At 38.1% G+C, this 22,341-nt stretch overlaps 1 protein-coding gene across 2 annotated transcripts; it reads left to right on the plus strand.

Annotated features, from left to right (window-relative positions):
- The first annotated feature begins 8,687 nt into the window (after positions 1–8,687).
- Positions 8,688–22,334, plus strand: ndrg1a (N-myc downstream regulated 1a). Of its 2 annotated transcripts, XM_038288681.1 has the most exons (16): positions 8,688–8,843; positions 12,291–12,362; positions 14,042–14,077; positions 16,355–16,460; positions 17,712–17,832; positions 18,105–18,167; positions 18,270–18,330; positions 18,676–18,762; positions 19,362–19,418; positions 19,527–19,630; positions 19,705–19,761; positions 19,854–19,905; positions 20,291–20,338; positions 20,753–20,788; positions 21,092–21,143; positions 21,956–22,334. In XM_038288681.1, the coding sequence occupies exons 2-16, from the start codon at positions 12,309–12,311 to the stop codon at positions 22,186–22,188; spliced, it is 1,167 nt and encodes a 388-aa protein (XP_038144609.1). In that variant the 5' UTR covers positions 8,688–8,843; positions 12,291–12,308; the 3' UTR covers positions 22,189–22,334. The 2 variants fall into 2 exon arrangements, with proteins under 2 accessions (XP_038144609.1, XP_038144610.1); XM_038288682.1 differs by lacking the exons at positions 8,688–8,843; positions 12,291–12,362; positions 14,042–14,077 and adding an exon at positions 16,011–16,122.
- Positions 22,335–22,341: the final 7 nt, after the last annotated feature.

Below are 22,341 nucleotides of genomic sequence, written 5' to 3' on the forward strand. Positions count from 1 at the left end.
ACAAATTATCATTTTAAAACCCCCAGATCATTTATGTTCCTGTTGCAAATACAAAACGGTTTAATGTGTTTTAAAGCCAATCCTTTTGTGTCTTCCTGACCTCTGTCCGGTGGATAAGTTTCCCCCTGTCATTGTTTTGGAAGTTTTTTGTTGTTGCTTGAAACTCATACTTGTTTTGAGTAAATTTAGGCATGTCAAAAACTGTTTTGAGTAAATTTAAGGTAAAATTTTGAGCTTCTTTGTGGCTGTTCAAAACATTTTGCAAGAGTCAGTTGCTCTGTGACTCTAACTCATCTCGATTTTATCTGTGCAGTCAGCTTGAATCTTGTTAAAGCATCACCATAGAGTAACCATATCAAATCTGACCTTAATATTTAAGTCACGAGTCATCAAAGCTTTTTTGACATTGTTTCAGATTTTTTGCTATCCTTTGTATTAAGGATATAGGGATTGTGTGTTTGATGACTTATTTTTTTTCCAAAAACAATTTTTTTTGTTATTTTAAACTCTTGGGTGCCTTTTTACAGGTTCTATAATATACTCTGTGCATTTAACATCTAAAGTTAAATCACAGCAAAGGTTTAATAACTGATTCCTTATCGTGCATCTATTTGATCTTGTTATGTCCAGAGATGGGAAGTAACGAAGTACAAATAGTTCGTTACTGTACTCAAGTAGATTTTTCTGATATTTTTACTTTACTTTACTACTTATTTTTATGGCGACTTTTTACTTCTACTCCTTACATTTTAAAAAATTGGCTCGTTACTAATCGACAGATTCGGCGGTATTCATTCACGGCAAATCATTGCAGCTTGGTGGCAGTGGCGTTAGCATAGTAGCATGGACGACGAGATGATTGAAAATGAACACAACGGAGATCTAGTCCTATTGGCAGACATCCATTTAAAATGTAGGCAACGGCATGAAAAAAGTGGTTTCTACTTTTACTTTTATACTTTAAGTAAATTTACAAGCCTGTACTTTGTTACTTTTACTTGAGTAAAGAAGTTTAACCAGTACTTCCACTTTTACCAGAGTATTTTTTAACACAAGTATCTGTACTTTTACTCAAGTACGGAAAGTGAGTACTTTTGCCATCTCTGGTTATGTCTTCAAAGTGAGTCAGTTTTGTATTTTTCATAAATTTTGACAAGAAAAGAAGCGAAAAAAATATCGAGACAAGGACCAAAACAAAACAAAAACTAAGGAAAGCAGACTAACTAAATAGTTTATAGGCATATAGGTAGCTAATTGTTTTTATTACATCCATGCCTGTTTGCAATTAAGAGTTTTCCACCAGACAAGGGTAAGGAAAGGAAAGTTTTGTTTCATGTAACACATTTCAGCATCAAGACAATTTGTACAGCTGTACATGAAGAAAATATCCTAGGAAAACAAAGAGAAAAGTGCACAGTGTCATAGTTGGTAAAAAATAAAAACAGAGTATTAATGGCAGTTAATTGATTAATGAAAATTTATCATTATTTTTTTATTTTTAATCTTGATTTAAAGCAACCAATGCTCATGGACTCTGCCGGTGGCTGGTCATGCCCAAGATGGACCCGAATGAGATTCCAGGGGTCCCTACTAGGGGGTGCACCACCTCTTAGGGCAGGGGTCACCACAGTGCTGCCTGTGGGCACCAAAGGGGCCCTGAAGGACCACATGAGGATTCCTCAGCATCTTCTGAAAACAGAACAACTCGCCAGTGGGCTAAGTTAGGAATTCTATTTTTTTCTGTTGCTTTTGTTTTTTTTAAATAATTTACAGAGCATTTCAAAATGACAATGTCTGAAATAACATAAATTAAAAGAGACAAAAAAAAATTTAGTTTTTTATTTTAATGTACGAAGTTTAGGTGAACACTGACCCTTCTCCTAACCCATGGATCAGTATCGGTAGACCTTCTTATGACTCAGTACCCTTGAAGTGGCCCTCAACCTTAGAAAGGTTGGTGACACCTGCCCTAGTTGGTACCCAAACAGGGTCAGAAGGCCCGGCAGCCAGCGGGGATGAGACAGCCCCCACCAAAATACCCAACCCTGTACGTAGAGAGGAAGGCAAACACTCAACCTGACAAGTAGACAAAGACAAATTCACATTGATCCATTCATACACTCAGGGGCAGACCCTAAACATATTCTTACACTCCTCATACATATACTATATTCCCGGGTTTAGGGGCCAATACCCCAAGGGAGAAGAGGCCCACGGACCCAGGAAGAGATCCACAGACCCCCAGTGTTGGAAGGGGGTAGGCAGCTTGTACTGGGATCAGTGCCACCAAAGGGAGGGGAGCAGCAATTTAGTCCTGTTCTAGCCCAAAACACCGCCCCAATCTCACCCCTAGGAGCCCCCCACTACCCCGCACCATACACCACCCATCCCATCACAAATAGCACTGGCCAAAGCCCCTCCATGGCATGGAAACCACACACCAACCCCACAGACGCCAGAGCAGGTAGCCGATTTGCAGAAAAGCCCACGCTGCCCCAACCCAGTGTGCAAAGTTCTAAATCCTTTTGGTTTACTTGAAACTTTATTAATTCAGCATTTCTTTGATTACACTGAAGAACATTTTGGCACACATTTTGGCACACATATTCATGTGATTGTGTTAACAATAAACCTTGTTAAACTTTTCATCAGCCTCCGTGTGTGTTCTGCATATTGGGTTTACTCTGTAACCAATTATGACACACCCATGTATTAATTACTTCTATAAATTTACCCAGTGTTCAAATAAGTTGTTAGTCACCTGGTGAAATTTTAATGTAGTAATGGCATTTCTAATAATTAAGTCTCTTTTGCATTTGTATTCAATTTGCTTTATATCAACTGTAAATATGACATTACATTTTTCATGAATATTAGTTGTTCAAAAGGTTTGCACTTCCTAAAACATTATGTAGTTGCCTTGAGCCATTTTAAGCTAACTTATAAACATTTTATAATAAAGGTTCGGGGAATTTTAATGAGAGGTTTTTTCTTTCGTTCATATCTGGTCAACTGTCATTGAGCTTTTTTGTAGTTGTCTTGATTAAATGAGAGCATATTTAATGTTGAGTGAGCAATTTCCTGTATTTCTTTTGGTTCATTTGAAGAAAATCCTTTATTAAATGTATTTTTTCATCTAATTAAATTTGATAAGGTAGAGACAAATGTTCTTTTATGTCATATTCTGAATAATTTATAAGATATGGTGAGTGTAAAAAAAATATATATATAAACCTGTCTTCCTGTTTGTCATAGTTTTTTTCCCCCCTAAATTGTATCTAGGCTTGTCATTTCATGATACTTTGCTTAAATTTTTATAATGAAGTGCTTCTAGTCTTCAAACCTAGGTTGTGTCAGGAGGGGCATTCAGTTTAGATTGTTTCTGAGGTGATCCCTGAATATGAGAGCTGCCAAAAGGACAAAAACAAATGCAATCATTATATTTTATTTCTATTTGGAAGGAAAGTTTTTCAAAGACTAAGTACTAATAAAATTGTTGACATCTTAAATTCAATATAATCTAAAGATTTTTTTTACACAAAGTCAAATCTGATTGAGAGGTTGTGAACTCTGATTAAACCAAAATATCAGGTGTGCAAGATCAGGTGTCAAATTATCAAAACAGTTCAAGTCTTGTTTGTTTTCTTTTTGTTCATTAAACCATCTTGGTTTAATGAGAAACAGTTCATGTCACAGAAGGGCAGTAGTCCAGGGTCCATTTTATTTTCATTGGACCAAGAGTCTGCTCCATGCAGGTGTAGTTAGTAATCCTTCCTCAGTTTTTTTTCTTGTAGGAAAGTGTGAGAAATTGCCTTTTAATTTCTTCTAAAAAATGTAGTTATATTATGCAAAGGGGAGGTATCCCAAAGCTGGTACCTTTAGTTCGTTTTATCTTTCCACCCTGCAGTTCACAGACCAAACAAACAGTGCTGTTAATGTTTTACAGGTCAGTAAAGACGATTATACATCACACACATTACAAAGCCTTTTTTCGGTAATAAGTAACAATCTTATCAGCATGAAGAGAATAGAAAGCAATCTTAATGCTGCAGTTACTGCACCTTATTAAGACAAGCAGTAATGAATGCAGGTCAGGCTGAAGGAAATTTCCAACCCATAAGGTCCCTTTACAACCACATGAAAAATCTTTGTTTTATTGTTGTTTTTTTGTTTGTTTGTTTTATTTGGTCCATAACTAAACACAATAAAAAAAACATTTTTAAAGAATTTTTTAGGAAATTATGTTGAGCGTTTTTAGAAATTTTTGAATTAATCTTAATAAAGAAAATGCAAACCTTTCTAAATGTTGCAGGATATGACCTTCAGGAGGCAAACTAGACCTCAGCCTCGTATAATAATTTATCTCGACAACACATCCTGGAAAAGAATAAAAAAACAGTGTTGGGAAACATTTACAGTTTAAATCGCCAGACGATGCAAGCCCCTGTGTTGTCATGGATATTGCTGAAAGAAAAAACAATGCACACGTTTTTAGCTGTTACAAATTTACTTCCTGTTACCCACTTTTTACTACGTGCCTGACAAAACACAACACTTGTCATGTGTGTCTGAATCATGCACACCTCTTACAAGCCTGTTGCATCAGTGGATGTCATGACTAGTTCAATCCAGCTCAGGGACGAACAATAAAACTAGGATGGGTGTGTGCAGTAGTTAAATCCGAGGAGAAAAACAGATTTCAGGAAGCGACAGATGGATGGATTATGTTTAACATAAATACCTCTGCAATGCAGCTGCAGTCAGGATTGGCTCAGACTTTCAGAGGTTCTCATTCTATCTTTTGTTTGTCTGCTCTGTTTGCAAAGAACAGCGGTAGACCAGTTCTGAACTTGAAAAGCAAACATAGATACACATGTATACCCTTACCTGGAGACAGGAGACATAAAGAGCAGGAGCCAGAGAAACTCTTCAATACTGCAGACATAGAAAATCCAGGAAAGAAAAATAGATGTCATTAGATCAGACTAAACATTTTCTGTTTTAAGTAATATAGGATTCCCCAAATCATTTCGAACGACCAATTGTTTAAATCAGGAGAAAAAAAATATTTCAGAAGTTTTTTTTCTTATATTTAATATTTAGTTATTTAGGTAAACTGCATTTATTTTAATTTTAAACAATGTGAACAATGTCCCAACAAGACAAAGTCATGTCTTTGCAGGGCCCTTATTGATTTACACTTTGAGAAAGATTGGGGCCATGCATTATAAGGTAAGACCTCAAACACACTGAAAAAAATCAATAATCCAAAATGTCAGGAAAAACTTTGGTACCTCTATGTAGTACCTAACATGGCTGAAGGTACATGTCAATCAGTTAAAACACTTATATCGAAGCATAAACAGCTTTTAAGGATCACCGTTCAGTAAGGGGGGTTGCAGAGATACTTGAGAGAGTTTTTCTCGAATGCAAAAAAACAACCTATAGAACAAAAACAAAATTCTTTGCAAGCATTGGGACAATATACCAGAAATAATCTACAAAGAAAACAAGAAAACAAACAAGCAAAGACAAAACAACAAGGATTATTACAGTTCTGACTTTAAAAAAAAAGGCCTTTTCCATTACTGTTGCAATCCATTTTTTTATACCAGCCTACCCTTGCAAGGTTTTAGGGGCAATCAGTAGAAAGAGAGATGGTTACACCCTTGATAGGCCTACAGGGCAACATAAAGGTCGGCTCCAGATAAGCTGCAAGGTAAAGAGACAATGAATATTTCTGGGCTGTGGGGCTCCATACAGTAAGATCCATCTGGGATTTTAACCAGTACTTTACGGTGACAATGCAACAGTGCCAACTATGAATAAAAGTAGTTTTGGTTATCTTAACTGACCTAGTAAGAATTTGTTTTAATGTTAGAAATGCAAAAAAAGAGTTGAGAAGTCAGGTCTGTCATGCTGTGTCCTTGAGCTATTTTCTTTGTTATCTGTCTGTTATTAACACAAAGGTCAAGATAAAAGTATTAATTAAAACCTTTAACGGCTGGTGCTCCAGTAGAAAGGTTGTGGGCAAAGCCATCCTGTCTTTCCTACACTTATCTACCAGGCTAAAGTCTGTTGCGTTTATGAGACATTGTGCAACAGATAAATGCTGCTTGCTTTAGTTTCTGGAAGCCTTTAAAAGCCTGTCTTTTTTTTTTTTTTTTTTTACGTTTGCAGCTTGTGATCTCTAGTGAAAAGATACATGATTAGCCGTGTGGCTATGTCCCCCTTCAAATGCTCCCATTGTCTGATGTGTTCCTATTGAAGGCCTCAGATTACAACCTCACACTGTGTCTATTGTGTCCAGACAAGGACCTTTCACACTCTGGTTGCCAATACTAGCACTTATTGGCAGATTCTCTGTGGTTTTCTTGCAGGTGTGGAAATTTCCATAAAGAGTCCAACTCTGCAGGGTCACTTGGTCAAAAATGAAGGATTTGGGTGGTAAACAATTGAACAAATGCTGGTGTATGCATTTTCCAAAAAGGTTAGTGCTCAGGTTTCTGATGACCCCAGCAACCTTTGTTGTCCAACGGCAAAACCACTTATGAGGGCATTCTGCACTGGCATTAAAGCGCCTGGTGATAGCACTTATAACCCTTGAACTGTTCTGAATTTTGTCATGTCACAACCACAAACCCCTGTGTATTTTATTGGGTTTTCATAAGTTGGATAAAAGAGCAATACATCAATGTGAAGTGGAAAGAAAGGGATATGTTTTTTTTAATACTTTACTAATAAAGATTGAAAAGTGAGCAGCCTTTGTGAGTGAAAATGTTGTAGAACCTGTTTTTTCCACCATGACAGCAGCAAGTTATCTAGATCCTGAAAGTTTTGCCTTTCCCCCTGTGGGAAATGACACACGGTCATGTTTGATGGGAAAACTGATCTTGACTTCAATGAAGCTCTTTAGCTTGACCTTCATTTCAATTAAATTCATTTTAGCTCTGTTCAGTTTATTTCTATAGCGCCAATTCACAACACATTTCATCTCAAAGCACTTTACATTTCACCAGATCATACAGTCAAATTGAATCAAAGTTATCTATCTAAGGAAAACCGGTTGATTGCATCGACCGAAGAGAGCACATCCAGCTAGTCACAGTCAGAGAAACAGGGCTACACTGAAAAACATCAATCAATCTCCAACATCTATAAACAAAGGTGTCCTTGTCACCACAACGTCTGAGTATGGCATACTTTGATGTAAATCATACCCTTGTCAGTCTTACTTTGCATATACGGTTGCTCCTATGCTGTAAGGTGAACCTTCATTTCATTTTCAGAATTTTTGTTTTTTCAATTGCCTCTAACAGTTTTCCAACAAAACTATAGTGTATTCAGCTACATATACATTTAAATCAACTCAAACCAGCTTCGTCATCCCCGCTCAAAATAAATGGATCCCTATCAGATAATGCTGCCACCATCGTATTTCATAGTGGGAATTGTGTTTTCAGGATCATGTAAAAAGTTAAGCTTTTCTCCAGAAATGTACTTATATGTTCAATTAAATATTTTTTTCAACTAAAAATTGACCAAAGCATCTCTTCCAAGGGCATGTTTCTTCTCCATAATTAAATGTTCTAAATGTATTTTAACAACAACCCTCTTTTTGCTGCTCTATTAATGGATCTCAGATTTGTTGACTGCAACATCCACTGTTATCAGGCCGACAGATTCTTTGTTACTCCCTTAGAGATTTCTCAATTTCAATCCTCAATGCTCACCTTGTTTAGTCTGTCCCATAATTTTTTGCTTTCCGCTTAATTATCTTTCCATTTTCATATGATTGACTGAGCAGTGCTCTTTACAATTTTCTGTTGTATAACCTAAACTCTTAGCTTTTTGCCAGACCTCCACTTTTTCATTAATGTTCCTCAACAAACCCTTTAAGAATCTTTTATTCATAGAGCAGCTGCATTTATTCAGAGATTACAGCACAATCAGGCCTGTATTTTGTGATGACATGTGAAGAAAGGTGGTTCCAATTGATTTTTATCACGGGGTGTTAAATACATATGTCGGCCACACTTTTCAGTTTTGGAATGGATTCAAAATCACGGTTTAAGGCCATAAAACGTAAAAGATTTTATGACATTAATACTTTTGCAAAGGAGCCGTAACTGCTGATTGGATATCTGATTTATGTTATTTGTGAGGGCAATAACTGTCCACAGATTAGCTGTAGACTTGCTTTGACCTAATTCTGTATGTAGGTGACTGTCAAGGAGAGGGGGAAAAAAAATTAAGATTGGTGAAGGAAGGGCTTCCCTTTGTACAGACTTGTCTTGGCTTGAAACTAGACTGTTATTCTGGCAGCATTCCTTACAGTCACCCTTGAGGATCTGGTGTCTGAAACACATTTTTGCAATTTTCAGCTGCTGATACTTCAAGAATGCACGCCCTAAAAGTTAGGCTGGTTGAAAGACACTCAAAAATGAAGTGATCTGATCATTTAAGCAAGGCTATTTTCAAAAAGCTTAATTTGCTCTTCAACTGAACTTCATTTCTAAAATGTATACTTTTAATAATATATATAGTGAAGTAATGTAGAACCCAGAAGAGTAACATTTCGAGCACTTTCCCTCATGCAAACCGCTGGAAAGAGCAGCAATCCCTCAGCTGCTGTTGCCCAATAGACACAGTGGTGTAGAGAAGTGGGCAGTGCTGCACACTCCCCCCACCAGCCTTTATAAATTCCCCCCCTTACATCCGCCTTGCATGCGCTGAGCTTTATAAACAAAGGCAAACCTTCTTCCCTTTTAAAAGACGGGTAGTTCTAGTTGACTTTTTGTGTTTGCTGTTTGATTCGGGACAATTAGAAGTTGAAGCAACAGGTAGGTTCTTTTAACCAACTAACTTTTAAACGGAACTAAGCTTTTTCTCACCTTTTCTCTCGGATTGGGCTCGCTGCATGTCATCTGACCACGTTGTGGTTACTATTGGTTTCTGGAAAACGAAGTTAGACATTTTTTATAAATAAAAAGGAAATTAATACGGTTACTTTTAGCTTTATTTTTGTTTTTATTTATTTTATCTTGCGTGCACATCCGTTTTTTTCGCATGCATTGTTTAGTAAATAATTAAAATGTTGTGTTTGATGACTTTCAGTCTGCATTTCTGTTACTTTTCTGCAGGTATGGAATGAAATGCGCGTTAGTTTGTTGCAAAAACGACTAAAGCGGATGGTCCTATTTCACACGTGTCACTGAGGGCACGCGCCCACCCAGAATACTTGGAGTTTTTTCTTTATTTTAAGGATGGGCTTTTTCTTTCTTTCTTATAATTTACCCACAATATTGACAGCCAAAGCAAGCACAAGGGTTTAAAATAAAGGGCGCTGGAGTAGGAACTGGACTGAGATTATTGGATTAAAAAAACATATAAATACATTTTAAAGGCACTCCACGTCTCATTGTTTACATTTCCAGGCAGTTCAAATGTTGACATGGAGCTTAATCCAGTCTTCTCTGGCTTTGAAGAGCTCATCCAACTGTTTAAAAAGTTGTAAGCTGTGGTGGGCTTAAAGATGAGGACCCACACCATGAAAAAACACCAGCTGCTGCTGTCATGTTTCCTCATTTCCTTTGCTTTACTTTCCGGCCTGGACATCCCCAAAGTGTCCCTATCTTAAATGTTTATCTGTTATTGTCAGAAATGTAGGTCTAGAGCAGCTTAATCCCACAGTTGAGTCCTGTGCTGATATTTCCCAACTAGGGATTGACAGATTAAGTGAGTTCCCAAAGATTAGAGAAGCAATCAATGTTTCTGCTGATGGGGTTGTGAATGTCATGCTACAGGGAAACACTTGATTCTGCCAATCTAAAACTGAATTGATGTGTTTTCCTGAAGTTTGAGATCCAGGTGGTTTCTGCCTTGGGATGTTTAAATCCCCATGTTTTTATCTCTGCATTTAAAACTAGAAAATAGGCATTGATGTGATTATAGACTTTAGTAGTTAATGGGTTTTAGCCACTGCGTTTTATTGGGAAGAGGTACACCAAAATGCTATTTGATTTTACATTTTTAGAAAAAAAATAACTGTAAAAAGTCCTGGAAAGATGTTTTTGGTCTGCCGGCTGGTTCTGTGAAAGTATCTGGTTGTTGAGGGCCACATTTTGGCTCATCCTAGACACATCCTCCCACTGCTTCCTGTTCATGATTACATAAGCAACTTCTACTTCTGCCTGACTTGAGAAGCTTTACGGAAATGTTATCGCTTAAAGTTAACTGTTATTTTGCTTTTAAAGTGACCTGCTGATCTATGCCCTAAATATGTTTCTGCATGGCGGAAAAGTCCTGATTTCAGGTTTGACCGTCTGCATCGAAATGTTAGAGGAAAAGCTTCCTTTACACAATGCAATCATTCTGGCTCTGAATAGAATGTTACACAGAAGGTAGAAGGTAGCCAGAAGTAATGCAATTTTTTTTTTTTTTCTCTCCAACAAAAATAGATATAACAGTTGGGGCTATTTGTTATTTTGTCTTTAAAAATTAATCGTAAGATCAAAGCTGAACTGGCCAAAATTCGTTTTTGCTCATTTCGATGAAAAAGTGAATAAAATTTAATAGATAGACATGTTTTTTAATTCGACAGGGCCTAAATGTGTTTTATCCTATTTCCTCATCAAAGCACATGTGAAGATTTTTATTTGGACCAGAGAACATGAGGAGTAATATAGGGTTTCTATTGCTGCATTCATAAGCTGGAAATGGTGGGAGCTGTTTGTCTTTATTTTTTATTAAATTAATAATGTTTTCAATAATTGGCCACTTGATCACCTAACGAAGCCAATCAATCAACCAATGATATGCCTTATCTATTAGTGGCAGCTTGGTGTTTCTCCATAGGCCTACTTCATGCACCTTTCTTTGCCAGCTGAACCATGCATTAAGGAAACAGGTGTTGTGGGCGTTTGAAGGGTGGGTGACTTCTTTCTTGGTCATTTAATTTTGGTTCTTCTTGTAATTCTTTCCTTGTTGTTTTGGTAGTTCATCTACCTTTTTAGTCAGAAAAGAGGCCATAACAGTTGCCCTGTCTTTCAGTGTGGCTTCCCTTTCTCACATGACTGAGGAATCTCAGCGGGGGCCGATGTCTTGCCCTCTTTAACAAAGCTCCTGCAGTACAGCGGTGGTCCTGTTTTTGAGCTCTGTGGACAAATGAACCTGTTGTTTGACACTCTGCTTCATCTGGCTTTGATTCTGGACGCAGCACTTACTTATTGTGTGTGAGCGTGGAGCATGTGGGCATCTTGGAAGATGTTTGAGATACTTTTGGAACTGAATCGTGATCAATCAGTTTTTTTTTTTTTTTTACAGCAATTATGCTTTGAGGAATTCCTGATAGTTTCAGAGCTGGGCTAGCTTTCTGGATGTCGAAACACGGAGAACTTTGCGTCACACTAGAAAGAGCAAACAGAGCCAGAGGAAAGTGCATAGAGTTGTCTGAGGCTGGGAAACAGAGTGTCTGTGGCTTCCTGTGAATGTGGATGAGTCCTGGTCAGTGTTGCCTCCCTTCAGCTGTAGAGAAAAGAGGTCAATCTCCTCTCTGACCCTCAGGAGATGACCAACCCAGTAGACAAAGGGTCCTTTTTTAAAACTAATTTGATTTGCATGCAGAGTCACAGCCTGCATGTTCTCTACTCCAACAAAGCAGAGCGATCAGCTAAGCTCAACCTCTCTTCTTCCTTCTTTTTATTTAGTCAGTCTTCCTCTTTCCATACTTGAAATGCTCCAGATAAAGACTCCCTTGGTTTTCTCACAGGGAGACCATAACCTTCTTGAAATTAATACCCAAGTCTGCCACAAGTTCCTCCAATCATCTGCAGGAGTTTATTATGGCTGCCTTCAAGCAAGTTCTGTGGGGGGTTGAGTTGTTAAGATCACATTACCCTCTTCCCCTCTTCGCTGGATTTCCTCTTAGTCTGCCAGTTGCATGAGCCTTATCTGCCAGGTTTTACAGGCAACCAGAATTTGTGCTTTTGAGTTCCTGGGTGTGGTTCACTTCTGTCTGCAAGATTCACATGTTGGTGCAGGTCACAACTTTATTGCATTTCCACCTGAGATTCGGCATCTTAGGGATAAGAAAAACACAAATGTTCAAGAAGGAATTTTCTAGTTATGTAGTGATAAGATGCCATTTTCTTTTGGTTCAAAAGGATGTGAACTTTGACCAAATTACTTCTCATAAAGGGAGCTTTGGTTTTCCATTAACCTTAAGCTTCAGAAAACCTTGAAGGGCACATTGAACCTGGCTAATTATTCTCCTTTCTCTGACTCCCTAGGCTTTGCAGGTATCTGAAATGGATGAGATCCAAGTTGAGTCCAAACCCCTGTTGGTTGACAGAGAACTACCGGTATGTTGGCTAAAACCAATTCATTTCCATGAATGCTTGTTTAGGAAGTAATGTTTTGGGATAGGCCTGTATGGCTCAAAATGAATAATGCAAACATTTTTACCATCCTCTGATTTACGGTTACGCAATCCATTCAACATTATTTGTGACAATATCAGTGATTTAAAATGTAGTTAAAAAAAACTACTGATCCACAGCATTTGGCAGGCTGGTATATTTGTGTGCTTATGCTATATAAGAAATGGGGCCATCTGGAGACTTGGGAGCAGTAATTTGTTGTATTAATTGCAGTATACAAATAAAAGGCATTTAGGAAATTGTTGCAGAATTCCACATTCCTCATCTTCTTGTATAGTAAGAGCCCCATACATACGGCTCCTAAATTCAAAATCTAGCCTAAATACAACAAACACCCATTTTTAACTTTGACACAAGGGAAGGACTTTAAAAAACTGATAACAGATGAAGTCATCATAGTGTCAAAAATAATATGGCACTGTCATGGTTATCTTATATCTAAGTCTCCTAAATTAATGGCTTTTTAAAATTTGGCCTAAAAGTAAACGCAGCTATTGTCCCTATGGACTCTGGGATCAGAGATGACCAAACTATTCAGCATCTGACCCACAGAATGCTACCAAAGGTGAATCATGATCCAAACTATTAGTTGGGTATACAAACATTTGTTTTTACAAAATCTGTTAACCAGCAATGTTATATTACAAGCCGCATCAGCAACCACTTTTATTTTGTCAATTTATAAGGGACCCTTTTATAACCATATAAATGTTTCTTTACTCTAATTCCTGTGGTAGATCTCAAGACCTTGGTTGATCAAGGACCCCAAATAGGGTCATAACCCAGATTTTGGGAATAAAGATGATAGAAGTTCTGACATTTTTTTTTAATACATGTTTTATGCTTAAACATAATGGTAAATGGTAATAAAAACCATTCAAATCTAGTGGGCTGAAGATACTAAAATTCTGTGACGTTTTTTCCTCTTTTCAAACAGAGGGACAGTGAAGGTCTCACAAGCTGATATGGTTGTGGTCCGAAGGTCCGTTAAGATGCTCATTCTGCAGTCTTTGCTTAACACACATAATAAGAAAACAATATTGCTTTAATACGACAGATGGAGGGCTTCTAAAAACTAGGAGAAAACATCAATACCTTTCCTAGAATCTGGACCGTAAATGGCATTACAAGAAATCGTAGACCTAGTTTCTAATGCTGACCAGCCTGTGCATAATTCTGATTTAAGATAAGACTTTATTGATCTCACAATGGAGAAATGGCCTTGTGACACCAGCTCTAAAAAACAGAAGATGCAAAAGAAGGTGCAAGATTTTTACGTCAAGCTCTACGCCATTTGTTTAAATTGATCAGCAAACATAAGAATAATAAAAACGCATTCCAAAAATGCTGTATATTGTCTTAAATGATCACAAGAAAAAATAAAGAGTAGAAATTAGAACTGATAAGAATTTGTGTGGAAGAGTACTGGGAGATTAATCAAGTATTAAGCCCCATAAAACCTCTTGTTTGACTCCTGTTATCTTTACCATGGCATTAAAAGACCAACTGCATTCAGTGACCGTGTTAGGCCCTACGGTATTCAATTAAATTATGTTAATGACTTAAGTGTATGTTTTCATTACTCCATTTTCTCCTTTCAGGGCCTGAGAGAGGCTGTGCAGCAACTTGTTGTCAAGGTAAGGTTTCATAAATGCACATGTATGGCAATATTACTCTGTTGCTAAAATTTCATTTAAGCAGCAGCTATTTGCATGTTGAAGTAATGTCATGCTTTATTATGCCGTTTCTTCTTCCATGTTTTTTCTGGTTGGGAATGTTTATGATTCGGTGAAGACTGCAGTTTTTTTGTTCAGATTTCAAATTCTTGCTATGTATAAATCATTAACTGTAAAACTTTTGTGGAGGAGACTGGTATAAGAAGCCACCTTTAGGAAACATCTTGCAGGGGAAATGGTAGGAAGTTGTTCTCTATAGACCCAAACTGACCTTTCTGAACATTTTATTTATTTTTATTTTTATTTTTTTTAATGTGTGGGAAAACAAAAGCTGCACTTCAAGTTTGACAGTGAATTGTCAGGCCGGTAGCATAAAGGTATTTTTTTTTTGCATGAGGGGGCAGGGAAGCGTTTAATTTGATTAAAAAGATAGTTGAAGCTAAATATGATGATTCCAGATGGTGCCTGGGTTAAACCTTTACGGTACCCAAACATGCAGCCCAAGGTATGTTTAGATAAAACCATACTGATGAATCAGAAAGGCCTAGTTAAAGACCAAAGTTTAATGCAACCATTTCCCAATCAACCTAAGTGTTTGAGCTATTTTGAAGAGAGAAAAAAAAAAACTGTTCAGAAGATATGCAGAATTCTTAGGGACATACAGCTCATATAAGCTAGCTTTTTTTTTTCCCTTTTGCAAAAAAATTGAAGCCCATACATAATTTCTTTCCATATAGTGTCTCATATCACCCTGTTAAAATTATTGAGGGATGTGATATGCAACATAAAGAATTATGGAAAAAAGAACTTTTGGTGTCCTTCGTCCTGTTTCAGAAGCCTATTTTTTTTGCATTAACTGTTAACTAATGAATATCACAAACAAATGCTGCACAATCAAAAACCTTTTCCCTGAATTAGAAATCGCCTTCAGTCCTTTACCCATTCTCAGCCTCTGCACTTTGACCTCTGAGACCCCAGGGGAGTGGTCTGCATGAAGAGGGAAATTCCTTCATACTGAAATCCTCTGAGTGGACTCTAATTGGTCTGATCACTTAAAGTATCTAGGCCTTAAACATCATGCTGACTGGCCCCAGTATCAAAGCTGTATACATTTGCAGCATTTTCTGTCTCATAGCGGTATTTTACCCTGATAGATTTTTATAGAGATGTCAGGGTATGCAGGTGAACTGAAAGGTGTGCAGTTACAGCCTTCCACATGTGTAGGGATTATCCTGCCTACGTGCCTGAGCAGGTCCTGTAGAGGTGGAGGGGGTGGGAGGAACAAGATGTGTGGTTTCTTGTTTGTCCCATCCTGTACATGGGATGTGCATGTCCTTGGAAATTCCTACTAAAGTACATGCAATTAATTTCTTCTGAGAAACAAAACTATGAAGTAACTCCCCCAAAGTAATATGTTTTTTATATATTGGAATTTTCTCCTATATTCATCAAAGTAGGCGTTTTTTAGGAAGAAAATCGCGATAATTTCATTTTGCTTTCCAGTTTGGACGATATTTTATACACTGTATAAACAGTATTCAAGAGAACTCCCCTTCTTTATACCCTCCAGTCTTTTTTTTTTTTTTTTTTTTATGTGCTTGTATTAATTTTAAAACTTATTCCAATATTTTGCTGAGTAATGGCAGCAGTCATTTCTCCCTCATGTTTCCTCTCTGTTCATTAACCCATCCTTTCTCATGTTCTGTTCCCTGTCAGCTGCCCCTCTCTGGTTGATCCAATTTAAGGATGTCTTCATCTAGAATTAGCTTGTTTTGACCAGCCTGCAAGGCACCCTGGGAGGCAGGGGAGCTTAAGGCACACCGTTAAGCGGCGAGGGTATAAAACGCAGCTCATGGCACAGGGCTGGAAAAACTTTAGAGGCTTACCAAGTGTGGAAGGAGCCTGATTGCAGTTTTTAAATAGAGAAGTGTTAGGACTCGAGACCTGCAAACATGGTTCTAGAGGATTCTGATGTGGAAATGATGGTTGATGAGATTGAAGTCAGTGTAAGTAAAGTCTTGATGGTTTTTAGTTTAGACTTTAACAGTTGGATGGTCTTAGTTTGAATTATTTTAATTCTACTCAATTTGCGAGGATAAGTGAAAGCTTTAAAGCAAAGTAGAGACTGAAAAATATTCCCCCTTTTTTTTTTTTTTCTGAAAATTTTCTTTCAAACTAACTTTGAAACTTTTCATCCTGACTTTTAGAGAATAAATAGCTTTTTTTTTCTCTCTATAGGAGCATGATGTTGAGACTCCTTATGGAAGACTCCATTGCACAATGAAGGGGGCTCCCAAAGGAGACAGACCAGTCATCCTTACTTTCCATGACATCGGCCTGAACCGTAAGCCTTGCTCCTTCTTTAGCGTCATCTGGATGAAACGGCTGTTAATAAAGCCGGTGGGGTTTTTAATGACTGTTCCATGTGTGATCAGATTATCTAGTGTGATAACCTTAAGTAAATGGATACATTTTTTTTTAAACAATAAATTCTTAATGCAATTAATTTTAATATATTTAACCTTTACTGCCAAACATAGGAGATTATGTACTATTTTTCATTCTGTTGACAAAAAGCACCAAATTTGTAGCTACCGTAGTTTGCCATCTGCCCATGTAGATCTGACTGAAAGTTTGCTGTTATTTTAACTGTATATTTAAACTGTTACACATATTAAGATGATCAGTCTGTTGAATTTTAATCATGAAGAAAACAAAATCTTAAATAATTACAAATGGCTTCATTGTGGCTGGGAAACTCGATTTTCCTGACCATTGGATCTTTTCATTCCTTTCATTTAATTTTTTTGCTCTTTTTGAAGTGTAGACGTTGGTTTTGCAGAGATTTCTAACTATAAGTTTTATGATCTGGTTAATGTATGTAGTATCTCCTGCAAAGCTGTAAAAGGTAACTGCTTGTTAAACTAGATTATTGCTGAGTGGTAATTCAAATCAAGACATTTTTCTCTCATAAACTACAAGCTCTTTTTAGGAAAATGTAAAACTGACAAGATGACACTGATTTCGTGGGCTTGCGGATGTTTTCAGGGATGTTTATAAGGCTTACTCTTTTCTCTTCTGTGGTAAAGATGTTGAAGTAGGGACACTTGTATGCAAATAACCAAAAAACTCACACATAAGGTGATTAAGTTGTATTTAAATTTAGTTATCAAGGTTGTAAAGTTTCTATTTAAACTTAATTTGACTCTTAACTGGGTCTAAGCTTTAACTGGAAAATTGCTTTAAAGAGAGGTAAACGTTAAGTAGTTACAGGAAGTGTGGAGCAACTAGTGGGGAAGGAGTGTTGTTGCTACAGACTGCCAGTGATTTACAGCGTTTTCTGTTATCTCATGAAAAAAATCCCCTTTAAACTGTAGAACCGGTCTCATGATGAGTAGTGGCTCTAAACCTGAAAATCCTGGTGCAGTATGGGGCACCTTGATGCATAATGGGGCAAACACGGTTGCATTGGAGTCTAAACTCTTTCAAGGTTACTGATCATGTAACCAGGTACACCATGGGTTATTCCTCATTGAAAAAAAAACAAACTGCAAATCCCACCCTTCTAATAAGCCCTCCTGTTTTTTGTTTGCAGACAAGACCTGTTGGGACGCGCTCTTTAACCATGAGGACATGGCAGAGATCATGCAGCATTTTGCTGTTTGTCATGTCGATGCCTTCGGGCAACATGAAGGAGCTAACACCTTTTCCACTGGGTGAGGCAGCAAACCCACACTGTGCCCTATCATTCAGTCTGAGTTTTAACTGGGTAGATTGATAGATTCCTTTGGATGGATTTGGGACAAACCGATTTAACAACTGTGTCACTGGGGCAAATTATCATCTCTGTAATCTCTTGCTGTGTTGGTACTTTGTCTCTCAGCCATGCCGTCCTGGCATCAAAGTAAAACATTAATAGTGGTGCCCTTCCGATAAGGAGCAATAAATGTGATAAGCTTAACGGTAGATTTAACTTTATGCTTTCAAGGTATGAGTACCCCTCTATGGACCAGCTGGCTGATACCCTCCCATTGGTGCTCAAGCACTTTGGGTAAGTTGAGTTTCAGCTTACCAATGCACCTCTTACTGCTGTTTGTCAGGAATCCTCTGACAAGTTGTTCTAACAGTATCCACCTGTCTTTGTGCACCACAGTCTGAAGAGCGTCATTGGAATGGGCATTGGAGCCGGCGCCTACATACTGACCCGATTTGCTGTAAGTTCACACCTCACCCTCCTCTGCATGCTTCATGATTCAGGTTTTAATTAATCTAGGATTAACAGTTCGTGTTTCTACTTTTTGATTATTTTGGCCTTAAGAGGCCACTTGTTGACTTAGTCCATCTGAGCTACAAAAGCCTGAGGAATTTACCAGATCAGCTCAACTCTAACCCTTTTGAAGCCTCCGTTTTTACAGAATACTTACTGGAGTCTCACTGTTGAGAATATTTTGGATAACGGCATGAGTTGACATGCCTCATAAAATGAACCTCAACTACACTGGAGCAGCACAACCTGAAGGATTTAAAGCACAAGCTCAAAATTATCTTTTCTCTTTTAGCTGGACTATCCGAATATGATGGAAGGTGTCATGCTGATCAACATCAACCCATGTGCTGAGGGATGGATGGACTGGGCTGCCCACAAGGTACCATATCCAAGAAGGCTATAAAAATAGTTAAAGGATTTGGATTTTCATTAGAAGCTCAGATACTAGATAAAATGTTTTATTTTACATTGATAAGAATCAGGATCTCTCTGAATTATTCATATCCAGGTTTGACTTGTCCATGAGTCTAAGAAAGAAGTTTTTAAAAAATACTCTGACAAAGCTTCCACAATGTTTTGGCAACTGGAATATCAGATTTATAGATCAAAGTATTACTATTTTATTATTTATTTTTAAAGTATTTTTCATTCAGTATAGAATCTGTGTCATTTAGGATTATAGAGTATATCCAAAAATAATGGGTTCTTATTTCAAAAGTGGCGCCAACTGCTTCCAACAGTGCGGTCTACTATTTAATGTAGCCGATTTTGTCATCACAACAGGGCAAATCAATAACTATGTTTTTTTCCACATGTATTTATAAAAATCTCCACTAGTGATGAAACATGGTATAACATTTAAAATGCTCACCTTTACATCCTTACCTCTTGATAATGGCTTAAAATCTCTTCATAAGAGAATTGAACAGCATTGCCTGTCTACCATTGGAAGATTCATTGTAACTTTTTGTTTTTTAGATCAGTGGCTGGACCCATGCTGAGCCTGATATGATTATCTCCCACCTCTTTGGAAAGGTACCATTTTATATTAATTTATCTATACATCTAATTATAATCTAACGTGGTTGAGGGTAGATTCTGGATTTAAAATGTGTAATTATTATTTTTATGCTTTCTTTAAAGGAGGAGATCGGCCACAACCATGAACTGATTGGTAGATACCGCCACCATATCTTAAACGACATGAACCAGTTCAACCTTCATCTCTTCGTCAAGTCCTATGAAAGGTGAGGCAGCAGGAAAAAATGACTCTCAAAGGTTTTAACATGTTGGGATGCTAATTTTCTTTCTCTTGTTCCAGCCGGAGGGATCTGGATATTGAGAGGCCGGTACCTGGAATTAATGCCAGAACTCTTAAGTAAGCATGGGAAGCTACCCTATTTGTACATAAAGGAATGGATGGTTTATGGCTGATTTTTAAATGCTTTTTTTGTTTCTTTGTTTTTCCAGGTGTCCTTCTCTGCTAGTGGTTGGGGACAATTCTCCTGCTGTGGATGCTGTGGTGGGTTCTGGCTCTTCACTTTCTAATTGAAAGCATGGCTTTTAGTTCTTGGAACTAGAAACAGATCACACCCTGAACGTGCTTTCCATCCAATGCAGCCTTCTGTTTAAAGGGAGAAGATATGCCAGTTTACATAGATTATCACCACATTTGAACTTGACTCCAGGAACACAGATCAAGTGACTCAGATTAGATTTAATCTCCTAAAGTCAAGAGATTTGTGTAACTGGGTTTACTTGTTGCTTAGGAATTGTCTGCAGTCCCGTATATTTATGCATTAATGAAAGGGGGAAAATATTTGCTGTCACATTTTCATTATGGACGTTACTATAAGGACTTTTTTTTATTTTTTTTTTTATCTAATCGGACCCGTTTGTTCTTGCAGGTTGAGTGCAACACTAAGCTAGACCCAACCAAAACAACCCTTCTTAAGGTGAGTTGTGTCCTGTTCTTTGTTCCACTCGTGTCCCCATTTTAGACCTCCTTGTCCCATATTCACATAAAGATTATAATAGCCTTGGTGGAAACGCTTTAGCTGATAAGTTTCCAGCAGGTCAGCACTTACTTGGTGACATATTAACCAGAGGTGCCACTGCTGAGCATGTCCTTGCATTCGCACTTTGCCTGTGCGATTGTCATCAACTGACCTACTTCTGTTTGCCTTTGGCAACCATTTAACGGCATATCAAGATCAAATGGCTGCTGAACTGAATGATAGGTTCACCATTGAGACTCTATAGCACTATTTTAGAGGAATCATGGGGGACTGGGTCAGAATGGGTGTGATGTATATGTATTTTTCTTTGGGGATGTGGCTCAATATTCATTTTTTTCTGTCTTGTTCCAGATGGCGGATTGTGGTGGCATGCCCCAAATCGATCAGGTATGTCCCCTTGCTTTTCAGATAGATGTTCTCTTAGCAGGACAAGTTGGATAAGGAGTGCAGATTGTCAGGCTGGGGGGGAGGGAGTGTAAGAAGGTGGCACATAAGAGCATTAAGAAGCAGCAGACATGGACCACAGTTATCAGGTTTTAATCCAGCACACTTAGCTGCACCTGCTTGTAGCAGCTGTCATATCGCAGTAAGCTGTTGGCTGGAGGGAAGGAGCGTGTTGATGATCTTAAAACTGAGTGATTTATTTATGACATGGAGATTGATAATCTGTGTTTGTGCTCCTCCATGCAGCCTGCAAAGCTGACGGAAGCTTTCAAGTACTTCATTCAGGGAATGGGACACAGTAAGTAATCAATAAAACATTTTTGGGTGTTTAGGTATTTCTAACTATTTGACCAGGGGGAGTGGCGGCCTAGTGGTTAGGGCATAGAGCTTGGAATCCTGAGGTTCTGACCCCAACTCCCAGACTGCCACTCTGGGTCTCTGAGCAAGACCCTAAACCACACACTGCTCCCTGGGCGCCCAACGATGGCAGCCCACTGCTCCCCAAGGGGCTGGGTTAAATGCAGAGGTAAATTTCTCCAATATGAGATCAATAAAGTTCAATTATTATCAGATACATGTTAGCACTGCAGGCATTTGATCTTGGAATAAAAAATACTGATATTTCTCCCTGTTCAAGGCACTTCTGCCACCTTGTGGTGAGATCAAGGTTTTGCTAATGGGTCATCTTATTGTTTCTAAACAGGTTTTTTCCCCCCCATTAGTTTAACCATGAAATCTTAAAAAAACAAACAAACAAAAGTTCAATGGATAAACTATCTGTTCATAAACAAAATCAAATTACTAACTTTATCATTAAAATGTATAATACCTGCCTAGTTCATAAAAATGTCTGCACTTTATTCTTCATTCTGTTTTATAAGTTGACCCATTTCTTTAAATTCATTTCTTTAGATTCACTGATAAATGAAAATTCAAATGCATATAAGCTTAAACACTCTTATTGCAGTCTGATTCTTTAAGTTAAACAATATGAGGCATTCCTGACTTGGACAAAAAAATAACTAGAAAGAAATGACTGCCAGTAACCAAAAGTGAATGTTAGTTCCTAGTATCAATAAGATCTGCTCTGATCAACTTCTCCTTCCTTAGTGCCTGCTGCCAGCATGACCCGCCTGGCCCGCTCTCGCACCGCTTCTGGCTCCAGCTACACCTCCGACGGCAACCGCTCACGCTCCCACACCCACGATGGCAACCGCTCTCGCTCGCACACCAACGAAGGGAGTCGCAGCCGCAGCCACACAACTGAACACGGCCACACCGACGGCACGGCCAACAACAACGTAGACCAGTCTGCGCCCAAGTCCACTGAAATCTCCTGCTAAATTGTCCCCTCCCCCCTGTTGGTGCAGACAACACAAACCTCTTAAGGTCCCGTCATGTTGTGCTGCGCTGCCTCTTAATCAAACGCATACACATATTCAGAGAGGGACACTAAAATGGCTTAATGGGATATGTACAAAAAAAAATAACGCACA

The sequence above is a fragment of the Cyprinodon tularosa genome, unplaced genomic scaffold (genome assembly GCF_016077235.1).
Source record: "Cyprinodon tularosa strain WSP-4 unplaced genomic scaffold, ASM1607723v1 ctg26, whole genome shotgun sequence".
NCBI classification, from domain to species: Eukaryota; Metazoa; Chordata; class Actinopteri; order Cyprinodontiformes; family Cyprinodontidae; genus Cyprinodon; species Cyprinodon tularosa.

Excerpts from the sequence above, each read along its gene's own strand:
- ndrg1a (XM_038288681.1), top strand. The coding sequence starts at position 12,309 with ATGGATGAGATCCAAGTTGAGTCCAAACCCCTGTTGGTTGACAGAGAA. Across the intron at positions 16,461-17,711 it reads CCATGACATCGGCCTGAACC|ACAAGACCTGTTGGGACGCG; the intron begins GTAAGCCTTGCT and ends TTTTGTTTGCAG. Across the intron at positions 20,339-20,752 it reads CCAAAACAACCCTTCTTAAG|ATGGCGGATTGTGGTGGCAT; the intron begins GTGAGTTGTGTC and ends GTCTTGTTCCAG.